The 27,967-nt window shown below is 40.0% G+C and overlaps 2 protein-coding genes across 3 annotated transcripts in view; one reads left to right on the forward strand and one right to left on the reverse strand.

Annotated features, from left to right (window-relative positions):
• The window catches only part of rab27b (RAB27B, member RAS oncogene family), a 29,102-nt gene extending 12,843 nt beyond the window's left edge, over window positions 1-16,259 (forward strand). The window contains exons 1-6 of one of the 2 annotated variants that reach the window (XM_059525473.1): window positions 1,576-1,642; window positions 7,060-7,231; window positions 10,546-10,631; window positions 11,376-11,479; window positions 14,726-14,849; window positions 15,907-16,259. In XM_059525473.1, coding sequence (XP_059381456.1) covers window positions 7,079-7,231; window positions 10,546-10,631; window positions 11,376-11,479; window positions 14,726-14,849; window positions 15,907-16,093 — 654 coding nt within the window. In that variant the 5' untranslated portion in view covers window positions 1,576-1,642; window positions 7,060-7,078 and the 3' untranslated portion in view covers window positions 16,094-16,259. Of the gene's footprint in view, window positions 1-1,575; window positions 1,643-7,059; window positions 7,232-10,545; window positions 10,632-11,375; window positions 11,480-14,725; window positions 14,850-15,906 lie in introns of those variants that run through there. The other variant, XM_059525472.1, reaches the window with a different exon arrangement.
• A 2,837-nt stretch (window positions 16,260-19,096) lies between these two features.
• LOC132116616 (cingulin) lies at window positions 19,097-27,174 on the reverse strand. Its single transcript, XM_059525474.1, has 7 exons — window positions 26,959-27,174; window positions 26,787-26,876; window positions 26,055-26,138; window positions 25,767-25,885; window positions 25,569-25,677; window positions 24,758-24,921; window positions 19,097-19,737 (listed from the first exon to the last, which is right to left on the reverse strand). The coding sequence occupies exons 1-7, from the start codon at window positions 27,157-27,159 to the stop codon at window positions 19,608-19,610; spliced, it is 897 nt and encodes a 298-aa protein (XP_059381457.1). The 5' UTR covers window positions 27,160-27,174; the 3' UTR covers window positions 19,097-19,607.
• Window positions 27,175-27,967: the final 793 nt, after the last annotated feature.

The following is a 27,967-nucleotide window of genomic DNA, read 5'->3' on the forward strand; positions in this document are numbered from 1 at the left end:
TGTTATTAAATTTTATTTGTGCAATTCCTTTCATTCTGACAAAAACAAAGTGCTTCAAAACAGATTTACTGTTTAAATTAAAACATGGATGAAATATTCTGTGCAATCCCTTTAAAAAAAAAAAAATCATATGAAATCTATTATTATTGCTTTGAGGAGTATATTCTAATATGCAATGGTAATATATTACTGACAGCCTTGCTATTGATTTTCCATCCAGTATTTGCCAGATTCTGAGACGTTGCATGTTAAGTTCCACTGTAATGATCCTGTGATTCCATCCCGAGCTCTAGTCAAGCTTTCTTTTTTTCAGATACGATCATAAACCTGTTGGAGAGACTTCAAAAGCGTTCTTGCATGACTGGTACTGGCATATCGGCACAAGCGCTCACAGTTATTAAGTTCACAGGACTGAAGATGCCCTCCGAGGCTCCTAGATCTCATTACCCAGAATGCATCAGCGGTAGAGATGTGTATGTGGAGCAGTGCATTAACACTTGCATCGCTGTACCACATTAACCCCACATCTACCACCAAATCACATCTTTAAATGAATAATTCACCAGAAATCATCATTCTGTCCTCCTTCACTCACTAACCTATGGCTGAAACACAAAAAGATGTTTTTTCTAATCATATAATAAAATTCAATGGATCCCTGAGCATGTTTAAGACATGTTTGTCCAGTATTTGAATTTGTATTTCATGCATCTTTTCTGCAAAGATATTTCACACCATGTGATCTTCATGTGTGCTGTATTTGGAGCAAACCTCTCGTTAGCCAGATGGTTCATAAAGAGAGAGTTATTTGAATCATATTGTGGTTAATTTTTTTAAGCTGACTTGTTAAACACACACACACACACACACACACACACAATCAAAATCTGGTCAAACAGTCTAAAAAAAAAAAAAAAAATTAAGAATTATTTTAATTTTTTTTGCCATATCGACCAGCCCTAACTATCTCGAATTGAATCTCTTTATAAACTTGTTTTCGTTAAGTTAGCGCAGGTTTTGTTTCTTTTTGGAACTGATTGATTATAGACCTTACTGATCTGAAATTAAACCTAATTAAAAAGAAAATGCAAAATAAACGGAGGTGCATCTGTTCAGATATGTGAAGCTTATGATCAATCAGCTCCGAAAAAAAAAATATATATATATATATATATGTGTACATTAAAAAACAATTAATTGATTGAATCCAAGATTCGATAATATAGCATAATAAGAAATTTATAAGCAATTTTGTGTAGGCCGGGAACAGTTGGAGGGGAAAAATTCCCAGAAAGTACAAAAATAATCTTTTATTTAATGAATGTATTAATTGATTTGTTTGTTTGGGGGGAGTAGTTATACCCTGTCACATTCCCCAGCACTTTCTGGACAGAGACTGTCCTCTCCGGGTCAGAATGACCAGAGGGTTTTAATGCACTGCAGATGGCTTTGGTTATTAATGCTGAATGCATGAATGCAGATGGTTGCACTGGAGGAACACCGATCTGCTGTGCTGGTGTAATCGTGTTGTGTCACATGACTGTCTGTCGTGTGTGTGTGTGTGTGTGTGTGTCCTGGATCAGGTCTGTGGTGGTTCACCGTGAGAGCGATCAGCATCAGGGACACGAGGAGGAACAGCAGGGTAAGATCTGGATTGGTGTTTTAGAGCTCAGATCTCTGATGGACGGACGCTGTGTGAAGCTGTAGAGCTGCAGCTTTGAAAGGGTTTTCTCTGAAAATAATGCAGCTAACCACTTACAGGAATGCAGTTTTGTTTCTTCCACTTTTAAAGATCAGTATTGTTTCTGGTGCACACTGTATACTTTTTTTTCTGAGTATGTTTTACAAGAAAATGCAGTTTCATGCTTTCTATTTAAAAATGTCACTAGTGCCATACGTTTGTAATAATTCGTGAAATTAACTAGCAATTTCTAAGTTAAAATGATTTCACAGTAAAAGTGTAGAAAATTGATCTGCTTCGTGCACTTAAACTTCACATTTGTTTTGGCAGGTTTAACTACTACTTTACTATTTGCACAAAATTTTAACCCTTATATTTAAATGTCATCATTTTCTTCTCTTTTTCCTCATGCAACAACAGAAAGTGAAGATGAATACCACATATATAACCATCACATGATGCTTTGTGTGACTAATAGAGCCAAAGTTTAATGCTAAATCTAATTAAATGTATAATCTTCTCCATTGCACCTCTAAACTCTGAAGTCCTGGGATTTTAATATGATGCATGAAGATGTTGGAGATTGTTGATGCTAAATATTGTTGTTTTTTAAGTGCATGTGAAACTTTATATTTATGTGATTTATATTAAATGAGTAGTGCTTTTGTGGGACTGGTTGTCTCACTGTATGTCATTGGCTGTGAATGTTCTGCTTTCTTGTTTTGTGTTTTTCAGTGTAAGAAAGTGTTTTAACCTCGAGATGTTCATTTTAGCTGCAGCACAAATGTCTGAATGCCTCACAAATTAAATGAGTTGAAGTGCATGGGGGAAAAAATCTGATTTTGTTGCAGATGTTGAGGCGTACAGAATCACAGATGACACTTTTGTGGAAACAAGAGTTTTTACAGTGTTGGGATGTTGCAATAGAGTGAAACAGCAGTTTTTTAGAAGAGTGTTTCTCTTCTAAACGTCTTGAGCATGTGATCGCTGCTGATGCTCGCAGGCTACTGTCGTCCAGATCAGTTCTGGGTTTCAGTGTTTGTGTGTGTCAGTGATTTAAAGGAACAGTACAGCCAAAAAACATATATTATCTTTTTTTTTTTTTTTGTCTGTCATCATTTACTTACTGTTGTTATGATGCATTCAATTACAAATGCCATCGTTCCAAACCTGTGCGCTCTTAAAAAGAAAAAAAAAAGGTTCCTTACTGGCATCAATGGTTCCATGAAGAACCTTTCCTGTCCACAAAAGGTTCTTAATAGTGGAAAAATGTTCTTGAGATTATTAAAATGTTCTTCATTCTTAGAAAATAATGTTTTTTTTTAAATAACTGATCACTGGGATGTTTGGGGAACCACAAATGCTTAGTTGCTGGAAAGTAGACCGTTTGACTTCAGAAGATTTTAGCCAATATTTTGCACAAGTTACTCCAATAATCTTTGATGTATTTTGTTTTGTACTCTCATGATAATTTGATGATAATTTGTATATATATATATATATATATATATATATATATATATATATATATATATATATATATATATATATATATATATATATATATATATATATACATATACTACACAAAACATTAAAAACATAAAAAATTTAGCTCACATTCCTTTCCTTTGAATAAAAAAAAGGGCAACCTGGGAAATGTATAATATATATATAGTGTGTTATATTCATAATTTGTTCATCATTTGAAATTTGTAATGTTTGTTACATTCAGAGTATACATAAATCAGGGTTATAATAGCTAATATTTCTCACTTAGATCATTTTAATTTGATAAAAAATTAGTATATAGACGTTAAAAACTGACAAAAAAGACTCTAAACTGAATGAAAAAGAAAATAAATATACAAATTAAAAAATAATTTTGGATCTGAATAAAAGCTAACTGAATCTGATTCACTTGTAAATGCTGTAATGATGAGTAGCCTAGTGTTCTCCCACAGGCCTTTGCTCTCGGTCTCTGACTCTGATGGCTGTTAGTTTGATTTAAAGTGTTTGTATGTCACAAGATCTTCTCCTCTGCTCAGCGAGAGCCCATTCTGCTGCGTTTACCGTAACATTCAACACAATTAATGTGCGTAATGTGATTTATTTCAGAGTGAAACCGAAGGAAATCATGTAGGATGGGAAACGATAAGGCCTCTATTATGACATCATCACAGAGAACCAATCAGGGTGCAGTATGTGCTGTCCCGTCTCTGTCCATTAACACTGATACTCTTTTTCTGAATTAGTGGTTTTAATCACCCACATAGCAACTGTATAAGTACATTCAGAACATGCTAGAAGGATGGGAGAGGCTTTTGCATGGATGAAGAGCACATTTAGAGATCTAGTTTAATGAAGCGCCCCTGTCTAATTGTCTAAATGTCACCGTCTGTCTGATCAAATGTCATGCATTAGACCTGCTTTACTCTGCATGGTCTGGAATTGTCTTGCACGTCTGTCTGACCGGCAGATTGGCTTGATTAACTTGATGTAATTAGTTAATGAGCAAGACATTGTATCCCGAACAACACTAATGAAAGACGGCCAAAACAATCTGGTTAGATTATGTTTGACTGGAACTGATGTGTGCGAAGGTCATCTGTTTAGTATCTGTTGAGACGTCAGAGGTCTGTTCTGTTTATTGAGTTTGTTTTTAAGGTCACCTGCTTTGACCCTTCATTCAGCTGAAGCTTATTTTCCTCTGACAGAAACCAGTGATCTGCTTTGAATGCTAACGTACTTTCTCTTACTTATGTTTTGTGATCAGAGCCATTGAGAAACAGTGAGATGAAGCACTAGCAACAGTTTCACTTTCATAGATACAGTAAATACTCCTGAAAACAGCTCAAGAGTATTTGATAAACCTAGGAACGTCCAAGAAAGCCTATATCATCAGTGTTGTTATTGTTCGTTGAAATAAAATAAAATCTACAATTTTATTTCAGTTGTCAAGACAACATTTTCCATTTATTTTAAGATTAAGTACTAAAATTGTTAACAATATAAGTATAACTTTACTATATAGACGTATTTAATACATATATATTAAAAAGACAAGAACAACATCACAAAAACTTTGCTAAAATGAATATTAATAAATAAAGATAGGCTTTAGATAGATTGACTCTTCTGTTCAAACCTTAGTCAATATGTAATTGTTCAGTCTTCTCGGACCAGTGCAGCGTTATTTGATTAAGGTGCAAACCAATTACAAACAACAGAAAAGCAGATTTTTGTGTGTAAATTGATTGACCACAGATGCCACATTTGTTTTCTGCTTCTGTTGGCTGCTTGTTATTGTTTCAGCTTCTGGACGAATGATTTCTCTTTTGAAATATCTGCAAATGTCTGTTCTCAGCCAGTTCTGAACGATGTGAAAGAAGTAAACTAAAAAGATGTGCATTGAAGGAGAACACACCACTGGTCTTATGTTTAATTTCACATTAATGCTGTATAGTTTCTACCGAATTCTTGCTGCATTCCACAGTGCATGCAAGAAAATTTATTTTGCAATCGCATGAAAAAATGCATTTTGTTTTTGCACACACCAAAATGCATTTCACAATTAAATGCATCATAACGTATTTCGGAATTGTGTGCAACAAAATGCATTTGTAATGGAATGCATCATAAGAAATTTAATAATTACAAGCAACAAAAAGCAATTCTTAGTTGCAAGCATCAAAATGCACACCCATATTATAGACTTTTGTCCCTCTGTCCATTAAAGCTTTAAATGGTAAGTTAGCTAGAGGTTAACAATTATAATTCATTTGTTTTCCCTTCTGGTGTGTGTGTGTAACTACTGTACATATGATTACAGCGATTGCACAGTTGCGCGATGGGCAGAGGGCAATTTAGTTGTTTTATTGTAGCTTACTGTATATTGTGCTTAGGCTAGTGATGCATGTATTGTACGTAGTGTTACTCGTATTTAAACCGCAGATATCATATTGTGTTTGTGCAAGACAAAACTTAGCAGTAAAAACATGGTAAAAATTGTATATATACAAAGTAAGTGAGTTTTTTTTCTCCCCTTCGGCAGAACTTACATACACCAAACTTAGCAGTTTTATTCCTGTCTAAAATCTGATTAATTTTCTTCAGATTCTTGTGTTATAATGTGTGCTGAACATGACAGTTTCGCTGAGATCTTACGTTGTAGAAATACATGCATTGGGATTCAGTGAATCAAGATTGAACACAGACAGGAAGTGGCATGTTTTATTTTTAGGAGACGGTGAGGTGTGAGAGGTGTGCTGATCATGAGGAAGCGGCTCTGGGTCATGTGCTGGATGAGCTGCTCACAGATGAATGAAGCTCTGTTCATCTCTTCCTGATGAACTCTAGTGAATGCGTGAGCGCTGAGCGTTTGCTGCGGGCTGTGATGTGTTTACTGCAGCATCTCCAGACCACACGTACAGTATAAATGAGATTATTTGAACGCTGTAGATAGCGCCCGACTGGACCCTGAGACCCTCTGAGAGAAAGACAGAGAGAGAGAGACGCAGCTCTGTCACACTGAGATATTGTTCAGTCTGTCTCTTTCTGGTTTCTTTGGCCTTGATGTGTGTTATTGGCTGAGCAATATGGCTTTTTAATAGCCAGCAGAGTTGTATAATTGCAAAATATGAGTGTGTGTGTGTGTGTGTGTGTGTGTGTGTGTGCATATGTACACACGTGCATACACAAAAATGCTTTCTTTTGCATTTCCAGTAGATTTTACAGTACACACACACACACACACACACACACATATATATATATATACCGGTATATATTAGAAAATGAAATATTTTGCAATTTTTATTGATAGTATAAAATATCAGTGTATATACACGTGCATAATTTGCGCTCAACTTTTTGCTCAAAAATTAAATATGTTATTTTAAATGAATTTGAGCTTCAGTGATTGTCTCTTATTTACAGTACCTGTTTTTCTGTCTTCTTTTATATTTAATTGTGTGATTTCCAGTTTTATTTTAGTATTATTAAGATACAATTGTTTGTTGTTTTTTAATCTATTTTACATTTTTATTTAAAGTTTTTGTAATTTTTAGTAGTTTTTGTTTATTTTATAGGTCTGTATAGTTTTTATTCATTTTTATTTCCTTTTTAGTACGTCGTTAAAATAAATTAAATTAAGACATTTTGCCTTGGCAGCTACGTGAAATAATTGGATTTCATGTAATGAAAATATTTTAGTTTTAGTTAACTGTAACAACCCTTGTGATATCATTGATTTACTTTGGTTTCATATTTGTGGAGTTTGTTGTATTGATTTATTAAGGTGGATTTAACATGCTCACTGTGTTTGTGTGTTTGTTGTATTGATTTATTGTAATATCCTCATGCTGTGTGTTGTGCAGGTTCAGCTCCAGCAGCACTATGACCGATGGAGATTACGACTATCTGATCAAACTCCTGGCTCTCGGGGACTCTGGAGTGGGCAAGACCACCTTCCTCTACCGCTACACCGACAACAAGTTCAACCCCAAATTCATCACCACCGTGGGCATCGATTTCAGGGAAAAGAGAGTGGTTAGTGCATGCACTGCGGTTTGTGTCTGTTGGCCGGACGGATCTTGAGTTATAAGCTTTAATGTTTCCTGTGAGTTCGGCCCTCCATAGTTGGCTCATAAGTCTGTGTGTGTGTGTGTGTGTGTGTGTGTGTGTGATAATGCTTACTGATGTGGATCATAAAGTGTGAAGAACCATACACAATGGACTTCACACACTCCAGCAGCATTAAAAGAGCAAATCTCTGAGACGCAGAGAGCAGATATGAGCTCACCAGTGCCAGAGCTTCACACTCTTACAGTAAATTAGAAGTGCAACGGTTCAACTTACAGCTCGGTTTGTATCACAGTTTTAGAGTCATGGTTTCATTATGGTTCATTTAGGGAAAATCTGCGGTCAAAAAAGGAATAAAGAAAATAAGAACAAATAATCTAACTACAAGCAACAGCACAGGTACAGAAATTGAATTCAAATGTAAAGTAACATTGCATATTTGTCTGTATATTTAATGTAAATTAAATTAAATTTATGTATTTAGCAGACGCTTTTATCCAAAGCGACTTACAGTGCATTCAGGCTAACAATTTTTACCTATCATGTGTTCCCGGGGAATCGAACCCACAACCTTGCGCTTGATAAGGCAATGCTCTACCAATTGAGCTACAGGAACACAAAATTAAATTAAAAATTAAATATTAATCTTTATTAAACTTACAAAAGCTGTTCAGTTAAGAGCAGTAAGTGATTTCCTTGTTTTTGCAAGGGATGCACCAAATATTCGGCAACCAAAATTATTCAGCCAAAAATAGCAACAAAAAAAAAAGGTTTTGCATAATAATAAGCGAAAAGGCAGAATAATATATACTGAACAATGACTAACGCGCTTAAATAGAGGCATGCACTAATGCAGCAAACATGTCGTATACATGTATTCATGTATATTTTCTAATGCATGCAGGAATTGCATGTATTCTGACTGCGCTGCATGAGCTTGCGGTGCCAGGATTCAAAGACCGAAGCGCGAGGAAAAACTGTTCTGAACTTGTTACTCGTCAGCTGCTCAGTAATGTCTTTTGAGAATTATTTTTAATGCATGTGACAAAGTGATACATGCAACAGACATCTTCCCATATTTGTAATAAGAATGATTTATTAATGCATGCTGTTGTCAACAAAAAGTAGCACTGAGATCTTCCTGTGGGTTTCTGCCAAAATAAAAGTCCCCCAAAAAACTCCATCGACATTCATAAATAATAGTACTGTAATTTTACTTAAATGCAATAATAATGATGATAATAATAATTACCCTACAACAGCTCTATTAATACATTGATTATAACATTCACACATAGTGTTCAAATTGTGATCTGTAATATACTAATGTTTTAAAAGAAGTCTTTTCTGCTCAGCAAGACTGCCTTTTTTTTACAGTAAAAAATACAGTCTTAAAAACAGCCAAAAAATATTATTTTATCAACATTATTATTTTAAGTTAAATTGTGCTTTGTAGGTATAATATCTGTTAGAATGTTTTATTTTTTTTTAAAATGGTGTTAATTAAATTAAAGAAATAAAACAAGAAGGCATGTGGTTTAAAATATGTCAAGTAAAATAAAAAGCACAATCTGTATGCAATAGTTTCATTATTGTTCATTATTATCCAGAGTGGCTTCCTATGAATAATTTGTGTGACCAAATCATGTTTTGCGCCAGTAACCGAAAAAGTTAGTAGCACAAGTGCCCCCAGTGGAGAAGGTTAGTGTAGTTCCCTGATTCCAAGGCAACATTTCTGATTTTCTTTTTTCATTGCATTATGAATTGCAGTTTTATAGCAAGTTTTAGTGATTTTTATGTTCTTTTGATATTTATTTTAATCATATATAAAAAGTATATATTTAATAATTTATTACATTTATTTAAAAAAAATTATATATTTTTTATTTACATTTTTGTAATTTAATACTTCAACTAATTTTATTTCTAATATTTACATTTTATATTTAGTTTTAACATTAATAGCTCTGTATAGCAGCTCTTGCTGCGTCGTGTTCTGATTTGCAGTTTGACACATTTTAGAACACAATGAATTCACTTTGACAGTTTGGAGAGTTTCAGTGTTTTGGATTAAATGAATGTTTATGACTCAAAGTAACACAAGATCACCGGCTCCTCACTGTGTGTGTGTGTGTGTGTGTGTGTGTGAGGATGTGCAAAGCATGTTTCCACCCACTGAACGAGCCTGCGCTGATCTGGAAAAGATCGATAATGAGAACGAGGCCTGAACTTCTCAAACACACTCTCAGTATGAATCATCTGAGCTCAGAAACACACATGAGAATCAGAGACACGTGTTCACATCACATCAGGAACAATCCTCCATTATTCTCCAGCATTAGAAACACAATCTCATACATTTATGACCCATAAACATGGGCTCCTTGCAGACAGTATTTTTCACGTCTCCACATGATTATTTAGTGCCGGACCCAAATCCTGATTTATTTCAGGTGTCTGCAGTATCTTTCAGATTATTATTATTATTTGAAAGTGCAACATCTTTTTCCTACTCACTACTGTTTTTTTAAATAGTTTTCTTGTAATTTTTATTTCTTCTGTAAGCACACAATTATTTAGTGATCGACACATATTTCAGATCTTTATTTATTTATGTAAAATATTTGTTTTATTTTATTTTTACTTACAATATTTAGTTTGTATGTAATTGTTACATAAACTTATTTTACTTTAGGACTGTTCTATTTATTTATTTACATTATTTTTTATTGTTTTATTGTACTATGTTTACCCCTTTAAGCATATGATTATTTAGTGGCAAATACAAAATCCTGATTTATTTCAGATGTTTATTTATTTAAAATATTTCGTTTCTATTATTTGTTAAATTTATCTTTTTCTAATTTAGGACTGTTCTTCTATTTATCTATCTATTTATCTTAATCTACTTTTTGTGTTTTGTTTTTTCATTATAATACGTTTCTCCATGTACGATGGAGAAAATCCTTTTTTTGGTGTGTTGTGTTATTCTCTTTTTCCTTCGGAGACTCCTTTAATGTCACAGATGAAGTGGGCAGGAAGACAGCGAGATGAAAGCATCTATCCCAGCATGCAATGCGGCTCAGGCAGATCAATAACATCATCAATCTGAGCTGAAGCGAGCATAAGTATAGCAGTTCCCCGGCATCTGAATCTTGTTATTTAGAGTTAATGTTTCATGTTTTCAGTCTGACCTCGAGCCAGAACACCTTCAGAGACTCTGAATATCTGATGAAGTGAAGGTTTGGTGCTGATCTCTGCTGGTCTGTGTTCTTCTCCAGGTTTATACCACAAACAGCCCCAATGGAACCGCAGGGAAGACGTTTAAGGTTCACCTGCAGCTCTGGGACACAGCGGGACAGGAGAGGTGCGCTCTTCCCTTCATAGTCATGATCACAGTCCCATAGTCTCCTGCTTTCCCAGGATCAGCTCCATCGGTGTCCTTTGGACCAGGGCTTTTCAATCTTATAGATGCCTTGGACCCCGAATGTGATCAACCGCATGCAGTGGACCCTCATCTTAACATGAAAAGTTCATTTGCAAAAACAGATGCAGTTGGGTTATTTTGATTAGGTTAAAAAATAAAATACAGCTAACTAACACAATAAAAACATAACATAATAAAAAACAGTTATCTGTTTTTGCAAATTAACTCTTCAAATATAATCTAAGTATTTTTGTATTTTAAAATAATAGTTTTAAATATTCATATTATACATTTATTTTTATATTATATATTTTACTTTAATGTTTTTTTCTACTCACTATAGTAGTGTACTGTTAAATGTATTATTTATTAATGCCAATCTAATTATTATTATCTTTTTTATTTATATACTTATATAATTATATAATTGTATATTTTTTATATTTATTTTTTATTATTTATGGAAACTATTTACTATCTTTTTGTTTAATTTACTTTAATTTATTTTTTAAATATGTTAATCTAACTATGTATTTATTTCAACATATTTTTTGTTTTTTGTTTTTATATGTATTTATTTTTACATTGCACTGTATTCTCCTGATTTACTGCTGATTGGTTTTCGTTGAGAGACTCACACAGACTGGAAACTGATCAGAGATTGTGGTCTGTTCTCCGGCTCAGGTTCAGGAGTTTGACTACAGCGTTCTTCAGGGATGCGATGGGTTTCCTGCTCATGTTCGATCTGACCAGCCAGCAGAGCTTCCTCAATGTCAGGAACTGGATGAGTGAGTGTCCGCAGACACACCAGCACTCACCACCACTCGCCAGTACACACCACCACTCGCCACCACTCACCTGTACTCACCACCACTCGCTACCACTCGCCAGTACTCACCACCACTCGCCAGTACTCACCACCACTCACCAGTACTCAACCACCACTCGCCAGTACTCAACCACCACTCGCTACCACTCACCAGTACTCACCACCACTCGCCAGTACACACCACCACTCGCCACCACTCACCTGTACTCACCACCACTTGCTACCACTCACCAGTACTCACCACCACTCGCCAGTACTCACCACCACTCACCAGTACTCACCACCACTCGCCAGTACTCACCACCACTCACCAGTACTCAACCACCACTCACCAGTACTCAACCACCACTCGCCAGTACTCAACCACCACTCGCTACCACTCACCAGTACTCACCACCACTCGCCAGTACTCACCACCACTCGCCATTACTCACCACCACTCGCCAGTACTCACCACCACTCGCCAGTACTCAACAACCACTCACCTATACTCACCACCACTCGCTACCACTCACCAGTACTCACCACCACTCGCCAGTACTCACCACCACTCGCCATTACTCACCACCACTCGCCAGTACTCACCACCACTCGCCAGTACTCAACCACCACTCGCCAGTACTCACCACCACTCGCCAGTACTCACCACCACTCGCCAGTACTCAACCACCACTCGTCAGTACTCAACCACCACTCGCCAGTACTCAACCACCACTCGCCAGTACTCACCACCACTCGCCAGTACTCAACCACCACTCGCCAGTACTCACCACCACTCGCCAGTACTCACCACCACTCACCAGTACTCAACCACCACTCGTCAGTACTCAACCACCACTCGCCAGTACTCACCACCACTCGCCAGTACTCAACCACCACTCGCCAGTACTCACCACCACTCGCCAGTACTCACCACCACTCACCAGTACTCAACCACCACTCACCAGTACTCAACCACCACTCGTCAGTACTCAACCACCACTCGCCAGCACTCACCACCACTCGCCAGTACTCACCAGTACTCAACCACCACTCGCCATTACTCACCACCACTCGCCATTACTCACCACCACTCGCCAGTACTCACCACCACTCGCCAGTACTCAACCACCACTCGCCAGTACTCACCACCACTCACCAGTACTCAACCACCACTCACCAGTACTCAACCACCACTCACCACCACTCGCCAGTACTCAACCACCACTCACCACCACTCGCCAGTACTCAATCACCACTCGCCAGTACTCAACCAGTACTCAACCACCACTCACCACCACTCGCCAGTACTCACCACCACTCGCCAGTACTCAACCACCACTCGCCAGCACTCACCACCACTCACCAGTACTCAACCACCACTCACCAGTAATCATACCACCACTCGTCAGTACTCAACCACCACTCGCCAGCACTCACCACCACTCGCCAGCACTCACCACCACTCGCCAGTACTCAACCACCACTCGCCAGTACTCAACCACCACTCACCACCACTCACCAGTACTCAACCACCACTCACCAGTACTCAACCACCACTCACCAGCACTCACCACCACTCGCCAGTACTCAACCACCACTCACCACCACTCGCCAGTACTCAATCACCACTCGCCAGTACTCAACCACCACTCACCAGCACTCACCACCAGTACTCAACCACCACTCGCCAGTACTCAACCACCACTCGCCAGCACTCACCACTACTCACACCACTCACCAGTACTCAACCACCTCTCACCAGCACTCACACCACTCACCACCACTCACTACCACTCACACCACTCACACCACTCACCAGTACTCAACCACCACTCACCAGCACTCACCACCACTCACCAGTACTCAACCACCACTCACCAGCACTCACCACCACTCATCACCACTCACCAGTACTCAACCACCACTCATCACCACTCACCGGTACTCAATCACCACTCGCCAGTACTCAATCACCACTCGCCAGTACTCAACCACCACTCACCAGCACTCACCACCAGTACTCAACCACCACTCGCCAGTACTCAACCACCACTCAACAGCACTCACCACTACTCACACCACTCACCAGTACTCAACCACCTCTCACCAGCACTCACACCACTCAACCACCACTCACTACCACTCACACCACTCACACCACTCACCAGTACTCAACCACCACTCACCAGCACTCACCACCACTCACCAGTACTCAACCACCACTCACCAGCACTCACCACCACTCATCACCACTCACCAGTACTCAACCACCACTCATCACCACTCACCGGTACTCAACCACCACTCACTACCACACAGCAGTACTCACCAGCACTCAGACCACTCACCACCACTCACCACTCACCAACACTCACCAGCACTCACACCACTCACCAGTACTCAACCACCACTCACTACCACTCACCAGCACTCAGACCACTCACCACCACTCACCAGAACTAACCAGTACTCACCAGCACTAACCACCACTCACCAGCACTCACCAGCACTTACCAGCACTCACCAGAACTAACCAGTACTCACCAGCACTCACATGCACTCACCAGCACTCACAAGCACTAACCAGTACTCACCAGTACTCACCAGCACTACCCACCACTCACCAGAACTAACCAGTACTCACCAGCACTCACCAGCACTCACAAGCACTCACCAGCACTAACCAGTACTCACCAGCACTACCCACCACTCACCAGCACTACCCAGTACTCACCAGCACTCACCAGCACTAACCAGTACTCACCAGCACTTACCACCACTCACCAGAACTATACAGTACTCACCAGCACTCACAAGCACTCACCAGCACTAACCAGTACTCACCAGCACTACCCACCACTCACCAGAACTAACCAGTACTCACCAGCGCTAACCACCACTCACCAGCACTCACAAGCACTCACCAGCACTAACCAGCACTCACCAGAACTAACCACCACTCACAAGCACTCACCAGCACTCATCAACACTCACCACCACTAAATAGCACTAACCAGATTAACAGACTCACTGTAGACGGGATTCTCACTTACAGTGTGTTTTTTCTTCTTCTTTTCCTTTTTCTTTTCCTCTTCTTCATCTACTTCATCCTCTTCTTTTCAAAATTCCCCTTTCATCTTCCTTCTTCATCTTCCTAATCTGTATCCTCTTCTTCTTTTTTTTTTGTGTGCGCGCACGCGTGTGTGTCTGTATGTGTGTGTAGGTCAGCTCCAGGCAAACGCGTATTGTGAAAACCCAGATATTGTTCTTGTGGGTAATAAAGCTGATCTGAATGACCAGAGAGAAGTCCAGGAGAAACAAGCGAAGGAACTAGCGGACAAATACGGGTGAGTGTGTGTGTGTGTGTTTGTGTGTGTGAGATGATGAAAACACAATCATGCACTTCCTGTTGTGTGTAAAGACTAATGACTGTCTCTGTGGTGTTATTGAATCAGTCTGAGCTTCATCTGCTGATGCTCCTCTAGAGTTTCTCTGTCATAAAAATGTCCAATCCTCTGCTTGGCCAGATACAAACACATCATAATTGTTTATTAGTTATCATACCATTCTTCTGGTTTAAGCAGTAAATCATGGCACCAAGGTTATGGGTTCGATTCCCAAGCAATGCATCAACTGATGAAATGTATAACTTGAATGCAAAGTTTCCTAGTCATTGTGCCATTTTTTTTAAGAAAATAAAATATTAGTAGTAAAATAAAAAAATATATTTTTAATTATTAAATATAGTAATTATTGCCCAGAATGGTAATTATGTGTGCATCTTATTTACTTACAGTATTTATTTAAATGATTCATATTATTGTTTTTTCTTATCCTTCTTATTCCTATACAAATTTTATTTGCTATGTGCGTATTCAAATTAGAAAAATAAAATTAAAATTATCATAGAATATTATTATTAAATAGATTTATATTTTCAAAATAAAAGTAAAGTTACATTTCGGAAAGTGATAATACATTTATGCCTGGATTAATTTTGAAGGCATAAAAGCTGGAAAAAATGTATTCACAAAAAAAAAAAACATTTATATACACACACACACACACACACACGCACACACACACATAACAGTATACATATTTTCTCTATGTATATATATGTGTATATATATATAAACTGCTCAAAAAATACTTGTGGGTTACATTGTATTGTTAAGTGTTCCCTTCATTTTTTTTAGCATATACATAAATAATAATATTTTTTATTAATTTAGCATATAGCAACCCATATTTCTGTTTTTTCCCCCTTGATTTTCAATTTCATATATCCATGTATGTGGATGTCTGTCATTATATAACAGAACATGTATTGTTTGTACGGTGTCAGAAAATCCAGGCTTCTTCTTCTTCTTCTGATGTTTGTCTATGTCTCCTCTTTCCCAGAATCCCCTACTTCGAGACGAGTGCGGCGACCGGAGCGGAGGTGGACAAGGCCGTCCTGACGCTGCTGGATCTGGTGATGAAGAGGATGGAGCAGTGTGTGGACAAACCTTCGGTGGACGCACACAACACCGACGGCAGCAGCAAACTGGACACCGCAGCGGCTGACGGGAAGAAGTGTGCGTGTTAAAGCAGCGACGGCACCCATCCGGATCCTCCTGACCTACTGTATTACAGATGTGTGTGGACTGAGTCTGTGAGAGCTGTGGGACTGCTTCGTCATCTTTAATAACCCGTCCACATTTAGCCCAGATTATTACTGTCAGGAAATGCATCTGAAATATTCATATAGAGATCTATAGAGATAGAAACCTGATGTGGCCATAATCTGGAGTTGGACACTCATTATCTAAATGAATGTACATAAAAACTCAGAGAGAGCTAAACGACGTTCATAGACTACCAGGCAGAAGTTTGGAATAATTAAGAGTTTTTAGTGTTTCGGGAAAAAAAAGTATCTTCTGCTCTCCACGGCAGCTTTTATTTGGTTAAAAATAGCCAAAACAGTAAAAATTTGAAATATTATTGTTTTCTATGTGAATCTGTGTTAAACTCGAATTTATTTCTGTGATGCACAGCTGTATTTTCAGCACCATTCCTCCAGTCTTCAGTGTCACATGATCTTCAGAAATCATGAAAATATGATGATTTACTGCTTGAGAAACATTTCTGGTTAATATCAGTGTTGAACACAGTTAAGGTGCCCAACATTTCTGTGGAAACTGTGATATACCGTTCAAAAAGATTTTGGTAAGTAAAATCTGTTAAAGAAAAATATGAAAAAGAAACTATGGCTTTTATCCAAGGGAACTTGAACAGAAAAGTTTTTTAATTTGTCTTGTATTTGTTTTTTTCACCTTTATTTTGAAGTGCAGTAATATTAGTAGTAATTATTATGTCAAATTTGAGCTTATTTCAAGAATGTGTATATCTTATTTACTTATTTATTGTATACATATATTAGTCATTTAAATGTTGCAAATGCATTGGGTGTAATTTTATATATATATATATATATACACACACACACACACTGTAAAAAAATGGATGCGTTAAGTTGCTCAAAAGTGACAGTAAAGACATTTATAGTGATACAAAATATTTCTACTTCAAATAAATCCTGTTCTTTTGAACTCTATTCATCTGTGAATCCTAAAAAATAAAATGCATCACAGTTTCCACAAAACTATTACCGGTAAGTGTTTTCAACATTGATAATAATCAGAAATGTTTGTTGAGCAGTAAATCATCATATTATTCTGATTTCTGAAGATCATGTGACACTGAAGACTGGAGGAATGATGCTGAAAATACAGCGGAGCATCACAGAAATAAATTACATTTAACGATAAATTCAAATAGAAAACAGCGGTGTTATATTCTTATAATATTTCAGAATTTTTGCAGTATTTTTGATCAAATAAACAGGAGAGACTGCTGTCAGAGTGTTGGCTTGAACTGAAGCCTGTGCATGACTGACGTGAGCTTGTGGATGCTTGTGTGTTCATGCGTGTCGCTGCATGCGGTCACACGTGGCTGACGTCCAAACACGATCGATCCCCAAATCAAACGCTCCATACAGAGCTCTGGAGAAACTGGAAGCATGAATGTTGCATATTCACGTCTCAGTCCTCTTAGCTTGTGTTCAGATTCATGCAAACAAGTGCAAATGAATAGCTGGAGATGTGCGGTGTGTTTCTGTGTTTGTGAGTGGATTCTGAACATCTGGGAAACATCTCATAAACAGGCTAATTAATGCAGATTACGTCAAGATCATATTTCACCCTAAATTCAAAATCAGTAGGATGTTTCACATTGTGACATCATATTCATGACAATACTTTTTTTTTTTTTTTAGTTTTTCTTTAATAGTTAAAAAAAAAATCTAATTTCTGTTTAGTTGTTGAAATGAAAATGTAATTTAAATTTTATGAAAAAAAAATTAATTAAATTTTTTTATTTAATCTTAATGAAAAATATATGATTATTTTTGGTCTTTTTGGGGTGAAATATGACCTGGACGTGTTCATGTACAAATCACCTTTTTTTGTGAATGTCATGAAAATCTCATATTTCACCATAGATTCAAATCCATTGACATTATCTCCATTCCAAATTTCAAAAAATTTAAAAAGTCCAATTAATTTTTCATTCTCACAAAATATCATAAACATAATAATGTTTAAATCTGCAAAAAAGGCTGCATAAATACTATGGATGTATAAATCACAATTTATGTTTTTTCAAAAAATTTCATCACATTTATGAAATTACAATCTAAAAAAACTTAAAATAAGTTAAATTTTCTTAGTGCATAGCAAGTCTTATATTTGTCTTGTGAGTTTGGGGTGAAATATGACCTGGTTTGGTTATGATTGTACTGGGATTGCGATGGTTAATTCTGTGCTAGTTTGATTTGATTTCTGTCTTCTGGTGCCAAACTTTAACTCATCGTGTGCCATAATCACATTATGGAGCATGGTGATGTCTGATCATGAAGATCTCTGGAGCGCTGCATCGTGTTTCTACTGAACTCCTGCTTGGCTTGACTGAAGCTTTGCTGTTTTAGTACCTCGTGTGGTTTCAGGAATGGCTTTCTGAGCAGTGATGTTGTTCTCTTGAAGTTTACACTGAAGGGTTTTCTATCCTCGTGCCTGTAAAGATCTACTGACCAATGAAACGCTGCCCGACTCTTTTACTGCATCATGGTACAAGAATAAAACAGAAAACAACACAACCGGTTAAAAAAATTAACTCTTCAGTTTCCTTTGAGAGCGTTTATTTTTTGTTATGCGTGCAACATGTTACTAAAGAATAAAGAGGAAAAAATCATCTCGAGTTTGAATGGTCCATTTCTGAATGATGAATATATAGAATTCTCAAATGCATTTTAAAATATACTTCAAAATTACCATTTTTTTTTTCTAAAATATATTTCAAAATAACTGCTTTTTTTCATCAATATACAGTATATATATTTTTTATATATTATTAAAATAATTGCATTTTGTCAGACTATGACTTTTATTCTCTGACAAGTGAGACTTGTTAAGAATTTTATTCATTGACAGTTAATGCCAGTTTATAAAATTTTATTACCATGCGGTATTTCCACATCACACTCTGAAGTACACATGAACACCCTGGAGCAGAAACTGCTGCTGTATTTCAGAGACACACAGCATCATCAACACTTAACAAAGAGGATTCCCTAAAACCTTCAGCAGAACACAATCAGCACCGGTCCATGCATCAGCTGTCCTGATCGCTGAACGCATGCAAATCAATCTCAAACACTTCATCACTTCATAATCTCCATTATATTAATATATGCATAATGTAAACGGCTGATTGAACTGAAAATAACAACAGAAACAGAAAAGAGAGCTTGATAAAGAACTAATGCACACGATAGCTTACTGTAACCAGGTTTGGCAGAGTCTCCTGAAAGAGCTTCTCAATAAAACCCTAAGAGCGTCAGTCCACAGGAAAGAGCTTTCCCACAGTGTTTTCCAGAGCTTCTCTGGATCCGGTCTCTCTCGTGTAGACCTGGACTCAAGTGGTTTGTGTGAATGTTTTAGTTTGAAGTCTTTGATAGTTGAGGGGAAACAGGAGGTTTACAGGGGGTTTTGGCTGGGGTCCAGTCACACCTGAGTGATCTGCTTCTCTGTGGGTTGGGACTCGCTCTGTTGCTTCTCTTCCTCTTCTTTACCAACATCATCCTCGCTGAGGTTCAGATTCAGGCTTTCAAGAGTGTGTCTGGACTCTTTCCTCCTGCAGGACAAATGAACAGAAAAACATCAACATTACCCCAAGGCCCCATTCTTCAAAACACTTATAAATCATACAGAGTTGGGTTTCTGAGAAAGAAAAAATGCACAAAGTGTCCTGCGAGGGCCAGGGTTAGGTGTAGGACAATATCACACACAGTTTGTACAGTATAAACACCATTATGGGATGTGCGAGCGAGTGAGTGTGAGCGTGAGAATGTGTACGCGTGAGTGTGAGCGCGTGTGCATGTGAGTGTGTGTGTGAGCGCGTGAGCATGTGAGAGGGTGAGCATGTGTGAGTGTGAGTGCAAGAGTGAGCGCGTGAGCATGTGAGAGGGTGAGAGTGTGAGCGTGAGAGCGCCTGAGTGTGAGCGTGTGAGCGTTTGAGAGTATGTGAGAGTGAGCGCATGTGAGAGCGCGTGAGTGTGAGAGTGTGAGCACGTGAGCATGTGAGAGGGTGAACGCGTGTGAGTGCGAGAGTGAGCGCGTGAGCATGTGAGAGGGTGAGCGTGTGTGTATGTGAGTGTGAGCGCGTGAGCATGTGAGAGGGTGAGCGTGTGTGTATGTGAGAGTGTGAGTGTGATGGCGTGAGCATATGAGAGGGTGAGCGTGTGTATGTGAGAGTGAGTGTGAGGTCGTGAGCATGTGAGAGGGTGACCACGTGTGAGTGTGAGTGAGAGAGTGAGCGCGTGAGCATGTGAGAGGGTGAGTGAGTGTGAGTGTGAGTGTGAGCGCGTGAGCATGTGAGAGGGTGAGCACGTGTGAGTGCGAGAGTGAGCGCGTGAGCATGTGAGAGGGTGAGCGTGTGTGTATGTGAGAGTGTGAGTGTGAGGGCGTGAGCATGTGAGCACGTGTGAGTGTGAGTGAGAGAGTGAGCGCGTGAGCATGTGAGAGGGTGAGCGCGTGTGAGTGCGAGAGTGAGCGCGTGAGCATGTGAGAGGGTGAGCGTGTGTGTATGTGAGAGTGTGAATGTGAGGGCGTGAGCATGTGAGAGGGTGAGCACTTGTGAGTGTGAGTGAGAGAGTGAGCGCGTGAGCATGTGAGAGGGTAAGCGTGTGTGAGAGTGTGAGCGCGTGAGCATGTGAGAGGGTAAGCATGTGTGTATGTAAGAGTGTGAGCGTGTGAGGGTGAGTGTGTGAGCGCCTGAGTGTGAGCGTGTGAGGGTTTGAGAGTATGTGAGAGGGTGAGCGTGTGTGAATGTGTGAGAGTGTGAGTGTGAGCGCGTGAGCATGTGAGAGGGTGAGCGTGTGTGAATGTGAGAGAGTGTGAGTGTGAGCATGTGAGATTGTGAGTGTGAGCGCGTGAGAATGTGAGCGTGTGAGTGTGAGCGTGTGAGATTGTGAGAGGGTGAGCGTGTGTGAGAGTGTGAGTGTGAGCGCGTGAGCATGTGAGAGGGTGAGCACGTGTGAGTGCGAGAGTGAGCGCGTGAGCATGTGAGAGGGTGAGTGTGAGGGCGTGAGCATGTGAGCACGTGTGAGTGTGAGTGAGAGAGTGAGCGCGTGAGCATGTGAGAGGGTGAGCGCGTGTGAGTGCGAGAGTGAGCGCGTGAGCATGTGAGAGGGTGAGCGTGTGTGTATGTGAGAGTGTGAGTGTGAGGGCGTGAGCATGTGAGAGGGTGAGCACGTGTGAGTGTGAGTGAGAGTGAGCGCTTGAGCATGTGAGAGGGTGAGCGTGTGTGAGAGTGTGAGCGTGTGAGCATGTGTGTATGTGAGAGTGTGAGTGTGAGGGTGAGTGTGTGAGTGTGAGAGTGCCTGAGTGTGAGCGTTTGAGAGTATGTGAGAGTGAGCGCATGTGAGAGCGTGTGAGTGTGAGAGTGTGAGCACGTGAGCATGTGAGAGGGTGAGCGCATGTGAGTGTGTGAGTGAGCGCGAGAGTGTGAGAGTGTGAGCGTGTGAACATGTAAAAGGGTGAGCACGTGTGAGTGTGAGTGTGTGAGTGTGAGCGTGTGAGTATGAGAAAGTGAGCGTGTGTGAATGTGAGAGTGTGTGAGTGTGAGCGCATGTGAATGTGAGAGTGTGTGAGTGTGAGCATGTGAGTGTGGGAGCAAGAGAGTGTGAGCAAGTGAGTGTGAGTGCGTGAGCATGTGAGAGGGTGAGCGTGTGTAAATGTGAGAGTGTGAGCGCATGAGCATGTGAGAGGGTGAGCGTGTGAATGTGAGAGAGTGTGAGTGTGAGCGTGTGAGGGTGAGTGTGTGAGTGTGAGAGCGCCTGAGTGTGAGCGTGTGAGCGTTTGAGAGTATGTGAGAGTGAGCGCATGTGAGAGCGTGTGGGCGCGTGAGTGTGAGAGTGTGAGCACGTGAGCATGTGAGAGGGTGAGCGCGTGTGAGTGTGTGAGTGAGCGCGAGAGTGAGAGTGTGAGCACGTGAGCATGTGAGAGGGTGAGCGCATGTGAGTGTGTGAGTGAGCGCGAGAGTGTGAGAGTGTGAGCATGTGAACATGTAAAAGGGTGAGCGTGTGAGTGTGTGAGTGTGAGTATGTGAGAAAGAGAGCGTGTGTGAATGTGAGTGTGTGAGTTTGAGCGTGTGTGAATGTGAGAGTGTGTGAGTGTGAGCATGTGAGTGTGCGAGCATGAGTGTGAGCAAGTGAGTGTGAGCGCGTGAGCATGTGAGAGGGTGAGCGTGTGAGAATGTGTGAGAGTGTGAGTGTGAGCGCGTGAGCATGTGAGAGGGTGAGCACGTGTGAGTGCGAGAGTGAGCGCGTGAGCATGTGAGAGGGTGAGTGTGAGGGCGTGAGCATGTGAGCACGTGTAAGTGTGAGTGAGAGAGTGAGCGCGTGAGCATGTGAGAGGGTGAGCGCGTGTGAGTGCGAGAGTGAGCGCGTGAGCATGTGAGAGGGTGAGCGTGTGTGTATGTGAGAGTGTGAGTGTGAGGGCGTGAGCATGTGAGAGGGTGAGCACGTGTGAGTGTGAGTGAGAGTGAGCGCTTGAGCATGTGAGAGGGTGAGCGTGTGTGAGAGTGTGAGCGCGTGAGCATGTGTGTATGTGAGAGTGTGAGTGTGAGCGTGTGAGGGTGAGTGTGTGAGTGTGAGAGCGCCTGAGTGTGAGCGTTTGAGAGTATGTGAGAGTGAGCGCATGTGAGAGCGTGTGAGTGTGAGAGTGTGAGCACGTGAGCATGTGAGAGGGTGAGCGCATGTGAGTGTGTGAGTGAGCGCGAGAGTGTGAGAGTGTGAGCGTGTGAACATGTAAAAGGGTGAGCACGTGTGAGTGTGAGTGTGTGAGTGTGAGCGTGTGAGTATGTGAGAAAGTGAGCGTGTGTGAATGTGAGAGTGTGTGAGTGTGAGCGCATGTGAATGTGAGAGTGTGTGAGTGTGAGCATGTGAGTGTGCGAGCAAGAGAGTGTGAGCAAGTGAGTGTGAGCGCGTGAGCATGTGAGAGGGTGAGCGTGTGTAAATGTGAGAGTGTGAGCGCATGAGCATGTGAGAGGGTGAGCGTGTGAATGTGAGAGAGTGTGAGTGTGAGATTGTGAGCGTGTGAGATTGTGAGCGCGTGAGATTGTGAGCGCGTGAGTGAGCGTGTGAGATTGTGAACGCGTGAGTGTGAGCGTGTGAGATTGTGAGCGCGTGAGTGTGAGCGTTTGAGAGGGTGAGCGTGTGAGATTGTGAGCGCGTGAGTGTGAGCGTGTGAGATTGTGAGCGTGTGAGTGTGAGTTTGTGAGTGTGAGCATGTGAGATTGTGAGCGCGTGAGATTGAGCGCGTGAGATTGAGCGCGTGAGATTGTGAGCGCGTGAGTGTGAGCGTGTGAGATTGTGAGCGCGTGAGTGTGAGCGTGTGAGATTGTGAGCGTGTGAGTGTGAGCGCGTGTGAGATTGTGAGCGCGTGAGTGTGAGATTGTGAGCGTGTGAGATTGTGAGCGCATGAGCATGTGTGTGTGTGAGAGTGTGTCTCACTTGTTGTGCAGCTGTTGGTCCAGTAGTTGTGTGTTGTTGGTCCAGTAGTTGTGTGCGAGCATGTGTGTGTGTGTGTGTGTGTGTGCGTGTGTGTGTGTGTGCGTGTGCATGTGTGTGTGTGTGTGTGTGAGAGAGAGAGTGTGTCTCACTTGTTCTGCACCAGGTTGTCCAGTAGTTGTGTATATGTGTGTGTGTGTGTGTGGGTCTCACTTGTTCTGCAGCTGGTGGTCCAGTAGTTGTGTGTGAGTGTGTGTGTGTGTGTGTGTGTGTGTGTGTGTGTGTGTGTTTGAGTGTGTGTGTGTTTGAGTGTGTGTGTGTGTGTGTGTGTGTGTGTGTGTGTGTCTCACTTGTTCTGCAGCTGGTGGTCCAGTAGTTGTGTGTGTGTTTATGTGAGCATGTGTATGTGTGTGTGTGGGTGTGTGTGTGTGAGAGAGAGTGTGTCTCACTTGTTCTGCACCAGGTTGTCCAGTAGTTGTGTATATGTGTGTGTGTGTGTGTGTCTCACTTGTTCTGCAGCTGGTGGTCCAGTAGTTGTGTGTGTGTGTGTGTGTGTGTGTGTGTGTGTGTGTGTGTGCGTGTGCATGTGTGTGTGTGTGTGTGTGTGTGTGAGAGAGAGTGTGTCTCACTTGTTCTGCACCAGGTTGTCCAGTAGTTGTGTATATGTGTGTGTGTGTGTGGGTCTCACTTGTTCTGCAGCTGGTGGTCCAGTAGTTGTGTGTGAGTGTGTGTGTGTGTGTGTGTGTGTGTGTGTGTGTCTCACTTGTTCTGCAGCTGGTGGTCCAGTAGTTGTGTGTGTGTTTATGTGAGCATGTGTATGTGTGTGTGTGGGTGTGTGTGTGTGAGAGAGAGTGTGTCTCACTTGTTCTGCACCAGGTTGTCCAGTAGTTGTGTATATATGTGTGTGTGTGTGTGTGTGTGTGTGTCTCACTTGTTCTGCAGCTGGTGGTCCAGTAGTTGTGTGTGTGTGTGTGTGTGTGTGTGTGTGTGTGTGTGTGTGTGTGTGTGTGTGTGTGTGTGTGTGTGAGTGCGTGTGTGTGTGTGTGTCTCACTTGTTCTGCAGCTGGTGGTCCAGTAGTTGTGTGTGAGTGTGTGTGTGTGTGTGTGTGTGTGTGAGTGTGTGTGTGTGTGTGTGTGTCTCACTTGTTCTGCAGCTGGTGGTCCAGTAGTTGTCTCTGCAGACGGCTGTTAGTCTCTCTCTCCTCCATCAGTTCTCTGTGTGTGATTCGGTGCTGGACGTCCCGTCGACTCGCCTCCTCCTCGGCCTCGTTCAGCTGCCGCTTCAGTGAACGGATTCGCTGATTCATCTGAACACACAGAACACAGAGAGAAATCATGAAAGACTTTTTAATCTCAAGTTTATATCTTGTGAATCACAAATTAAATACCAGCTGTACTAATACTACAGAAATGTAATCAACCATACTGTTAAAAATTATACAAATTACACTTCTTAATAAATTTGTATTTTTCAACTTTTTTCTTGTAATAGCATGTTTATAGCTAACAATTTACACTTGTGATTTTTGATAGGAATACCTGTGTATTATTATTATTATTATTGATTTATTTTAATTCTGTGGAGGGAACTAGTTCCCCACTGATGTTTAATACTACATTAAGTTTTGTGGGTTTGTTCACGAACTATGAGAACAGCACTACAAAATGAATTTTTCTCTGTAAAAAAAAAAAAGACAAAAAATAAGCATAAATCCCTGAGATCACATTGAAAATCTGTGAAAATAGTAATTTTTTTTTTTTTATTCCCAGTTTTAAATCAGAGATATTTCAGAATTGTGCAGTAATTCTATGTGAGTGAAAGAGTTCGGTTTAGTGTTTTTTGCTGAATTCTCAAATGGATTATTTTCTAGTTTGTCACTCTTTGTTCATGTGTGTGTGTGTGTGTGATGTAGTGTCTCCCTCTGCTGGTGTGGATGTGTCATCTTCATCATACCAGCTCTCTCTGCTCGCTGGAGATCTTGTGCTCCTCCTCCATCTGCTCCGTCAGCTCGAGGATCTTCTTCTCCAGTTTGCTGATGGTGTTACTCATCCCTACTTTACTCCTGAGGAGAATCACAGCCAACCCATCATTCATTCAGACTGTTATTAGCTGAAGTATTATTAGATATTACAGTAATGAAGCGTGTCTGACCTCTCCTCGGCTCTCAGTGTGTTCTCCAGTTCTTTGGCTTTGATCTCAGCTCTGTTGATGGAGTCCACCTCCACTCTGTTATTCTGCAGCTCCTCCATCTCTCTGCGCAGATCCCGCAGCTGAACACAGCATCAGCATCATTACAGCAGATATACTCACGAGGAACCAGTGTTGGAAATGTAATAGGTTACACATTACAAGTTACCTTGTCTAAAATTTAATAAGTAGTGTAACTATTTCAATTACTCTATTAATATTTTAATTTCACACACACACACACACACACACCTGTCTCTCCAGAATGGCCTTGTCACCCTCCAGCTGATTGTTGAGATCTTTCTCCTGGATGAGCTTCATCTGCAGCTGCTCCGACTGAGACACACACACACACACACACACACACACACATCAACAGAACGTCCTCATCATGGGAAACAAAATACACGTCAACTGAATTAAGATCAAGTTAAAAAATTTAGTTTAACTTGATGTACTCAAAATAAATAAAAATGCACAACAAAATTAATAGAACTTTTAACTAACATTAAAATAAAAACTAAATATAACATTTTATGTTACTATAGTATAGTATTTTAATACTATACTAGTGTCCATATTCAGATTTTCTTTTCTGACGTTTTTGACACAATTACATAAAATTTTCAATAATTGAATGAAACAAATGTAATTAATAAAATGTTGTTAAATGATATACATTTCATGATTTTAATTAAAGTTTATGTATTTTTGGGTCGTATAAAATCTGTAAAAAAATTTCCCAAATTCTGTGTTTTCTGTTTTGATTTTTTTATAATTTGGTTTAACGGTTTATTTAATTTTAATATTAATAAAATTGAAAAAAAGCCAAATCAATTCAATCCATAATTTCTTAAAACGTTTATAATAATAGGAAACAAAATATTGACAATGTAAAAAACTAATCTAATTTTATTCTTTTTTTTTTTGTTTTTTTTTAATGAAGTTTCGATGTTGATCTCTCGGTCTGAAGCGGTTTCTGACCTGATCCAGAGCTCTCTTGTGTTTGGACGTCGATCGCTGCTCGTTCTCCTGCAGCTCCTCCAGATCTGCCTCCAGATCGATGATCTTCTCCTGAAACACACACAGATGCGTGCGCTTGTGTCAGTGGAGCTCGTGTGTGTGTGTGTGTGTGTGTGTGACGTCAGCGCTGTACCTGAGCCAGCTTGAGCTGTTTGGCGAGCTCGTCTCGGGACTGTCCCAGCGTCTGCAGCTCCATGCGCAGATCCTCCACCGTCCTCTCGGCCTGTTTACACTGCAGCTGAACACGCTCTCGCAGCTGGATCTCCTCCTCCAGCGTCTGCTCCTTATCACTCAGCTTATACGTCACCTGACACACACACACACACACACACATTTTATATTTATTATTATTTTATTGCTGTATTATTTTTATTCTTTGTTCTTGTGCTTCAGTAATGCACTGCATCTTTTGTCATGCACATAAAATGCTAAATGCTTAAAAAAAATTACTAGTAATGTCATTTAATTTTGTAATTTTTTTAATTTAATTATTATTTTTTTTAATAAAATAATTATTCAAGTAATTTTTGTTTTAGTGGTTTTGGCATTATTACTATTATTATGAAATATGTCTGTGTATTTCTTAAGTTTTTTAATACTTTCTTTCTCGTGAAATAAAAGGAGTTTGAAGTTGTTGTTTTTTTCTTTTTTATCTTTAGTTAACCCCGTGCATGAATCTACAGTACTACTATATGATACACACTAATATTTAAAAGCCTGCCATTGATACAGTTTGTTAATGTTTTTGAAAGAAGTCTCTTCTGCTCATCAAGGCTGCATTTATTTTTATAAAAGATACTGAAAAATTGTGAAATATTATTACTATTTAAATAGCTGTTTTCTGTGTGAATCTGTGTTAAAGTGTAATTTATTTCTGTGATGCACAGCTGTATTTTCAGCATCATTCCTCCAGTCTTCAGTGTCACATGATCTTCAGAAATCAGAATAATATGATGATTTACTGCTCAAGAAACATTTCTGATTATTATCAATGTTGTGCTGCACAATATTTTCGGTGGAAACTGTGATGCATTATTTTTCAGAATTCACAGATGAAAGTTCAAAAGAACAGTGTTTATTTGAAACGGAAATCTCTTGTATAATTATAACTGTCTGTACTGTCACTTCTGATCAACTGAATG

The sequence above is a fragment of the Carassius carassius genome, chromosome 36, assembly GCF_963082965.1.
Source record: "Carassius carassius chromosome 36, fCarCar2.1, whole genome shotgun sequence".
Classification (NCBI taxonomy): domain Eukaryota; kingdom Metazoa; phylum Chordata; class Actinopteri; order Cypriniformes; family Cyprinidae; genus Carassius; species Carassius carassius.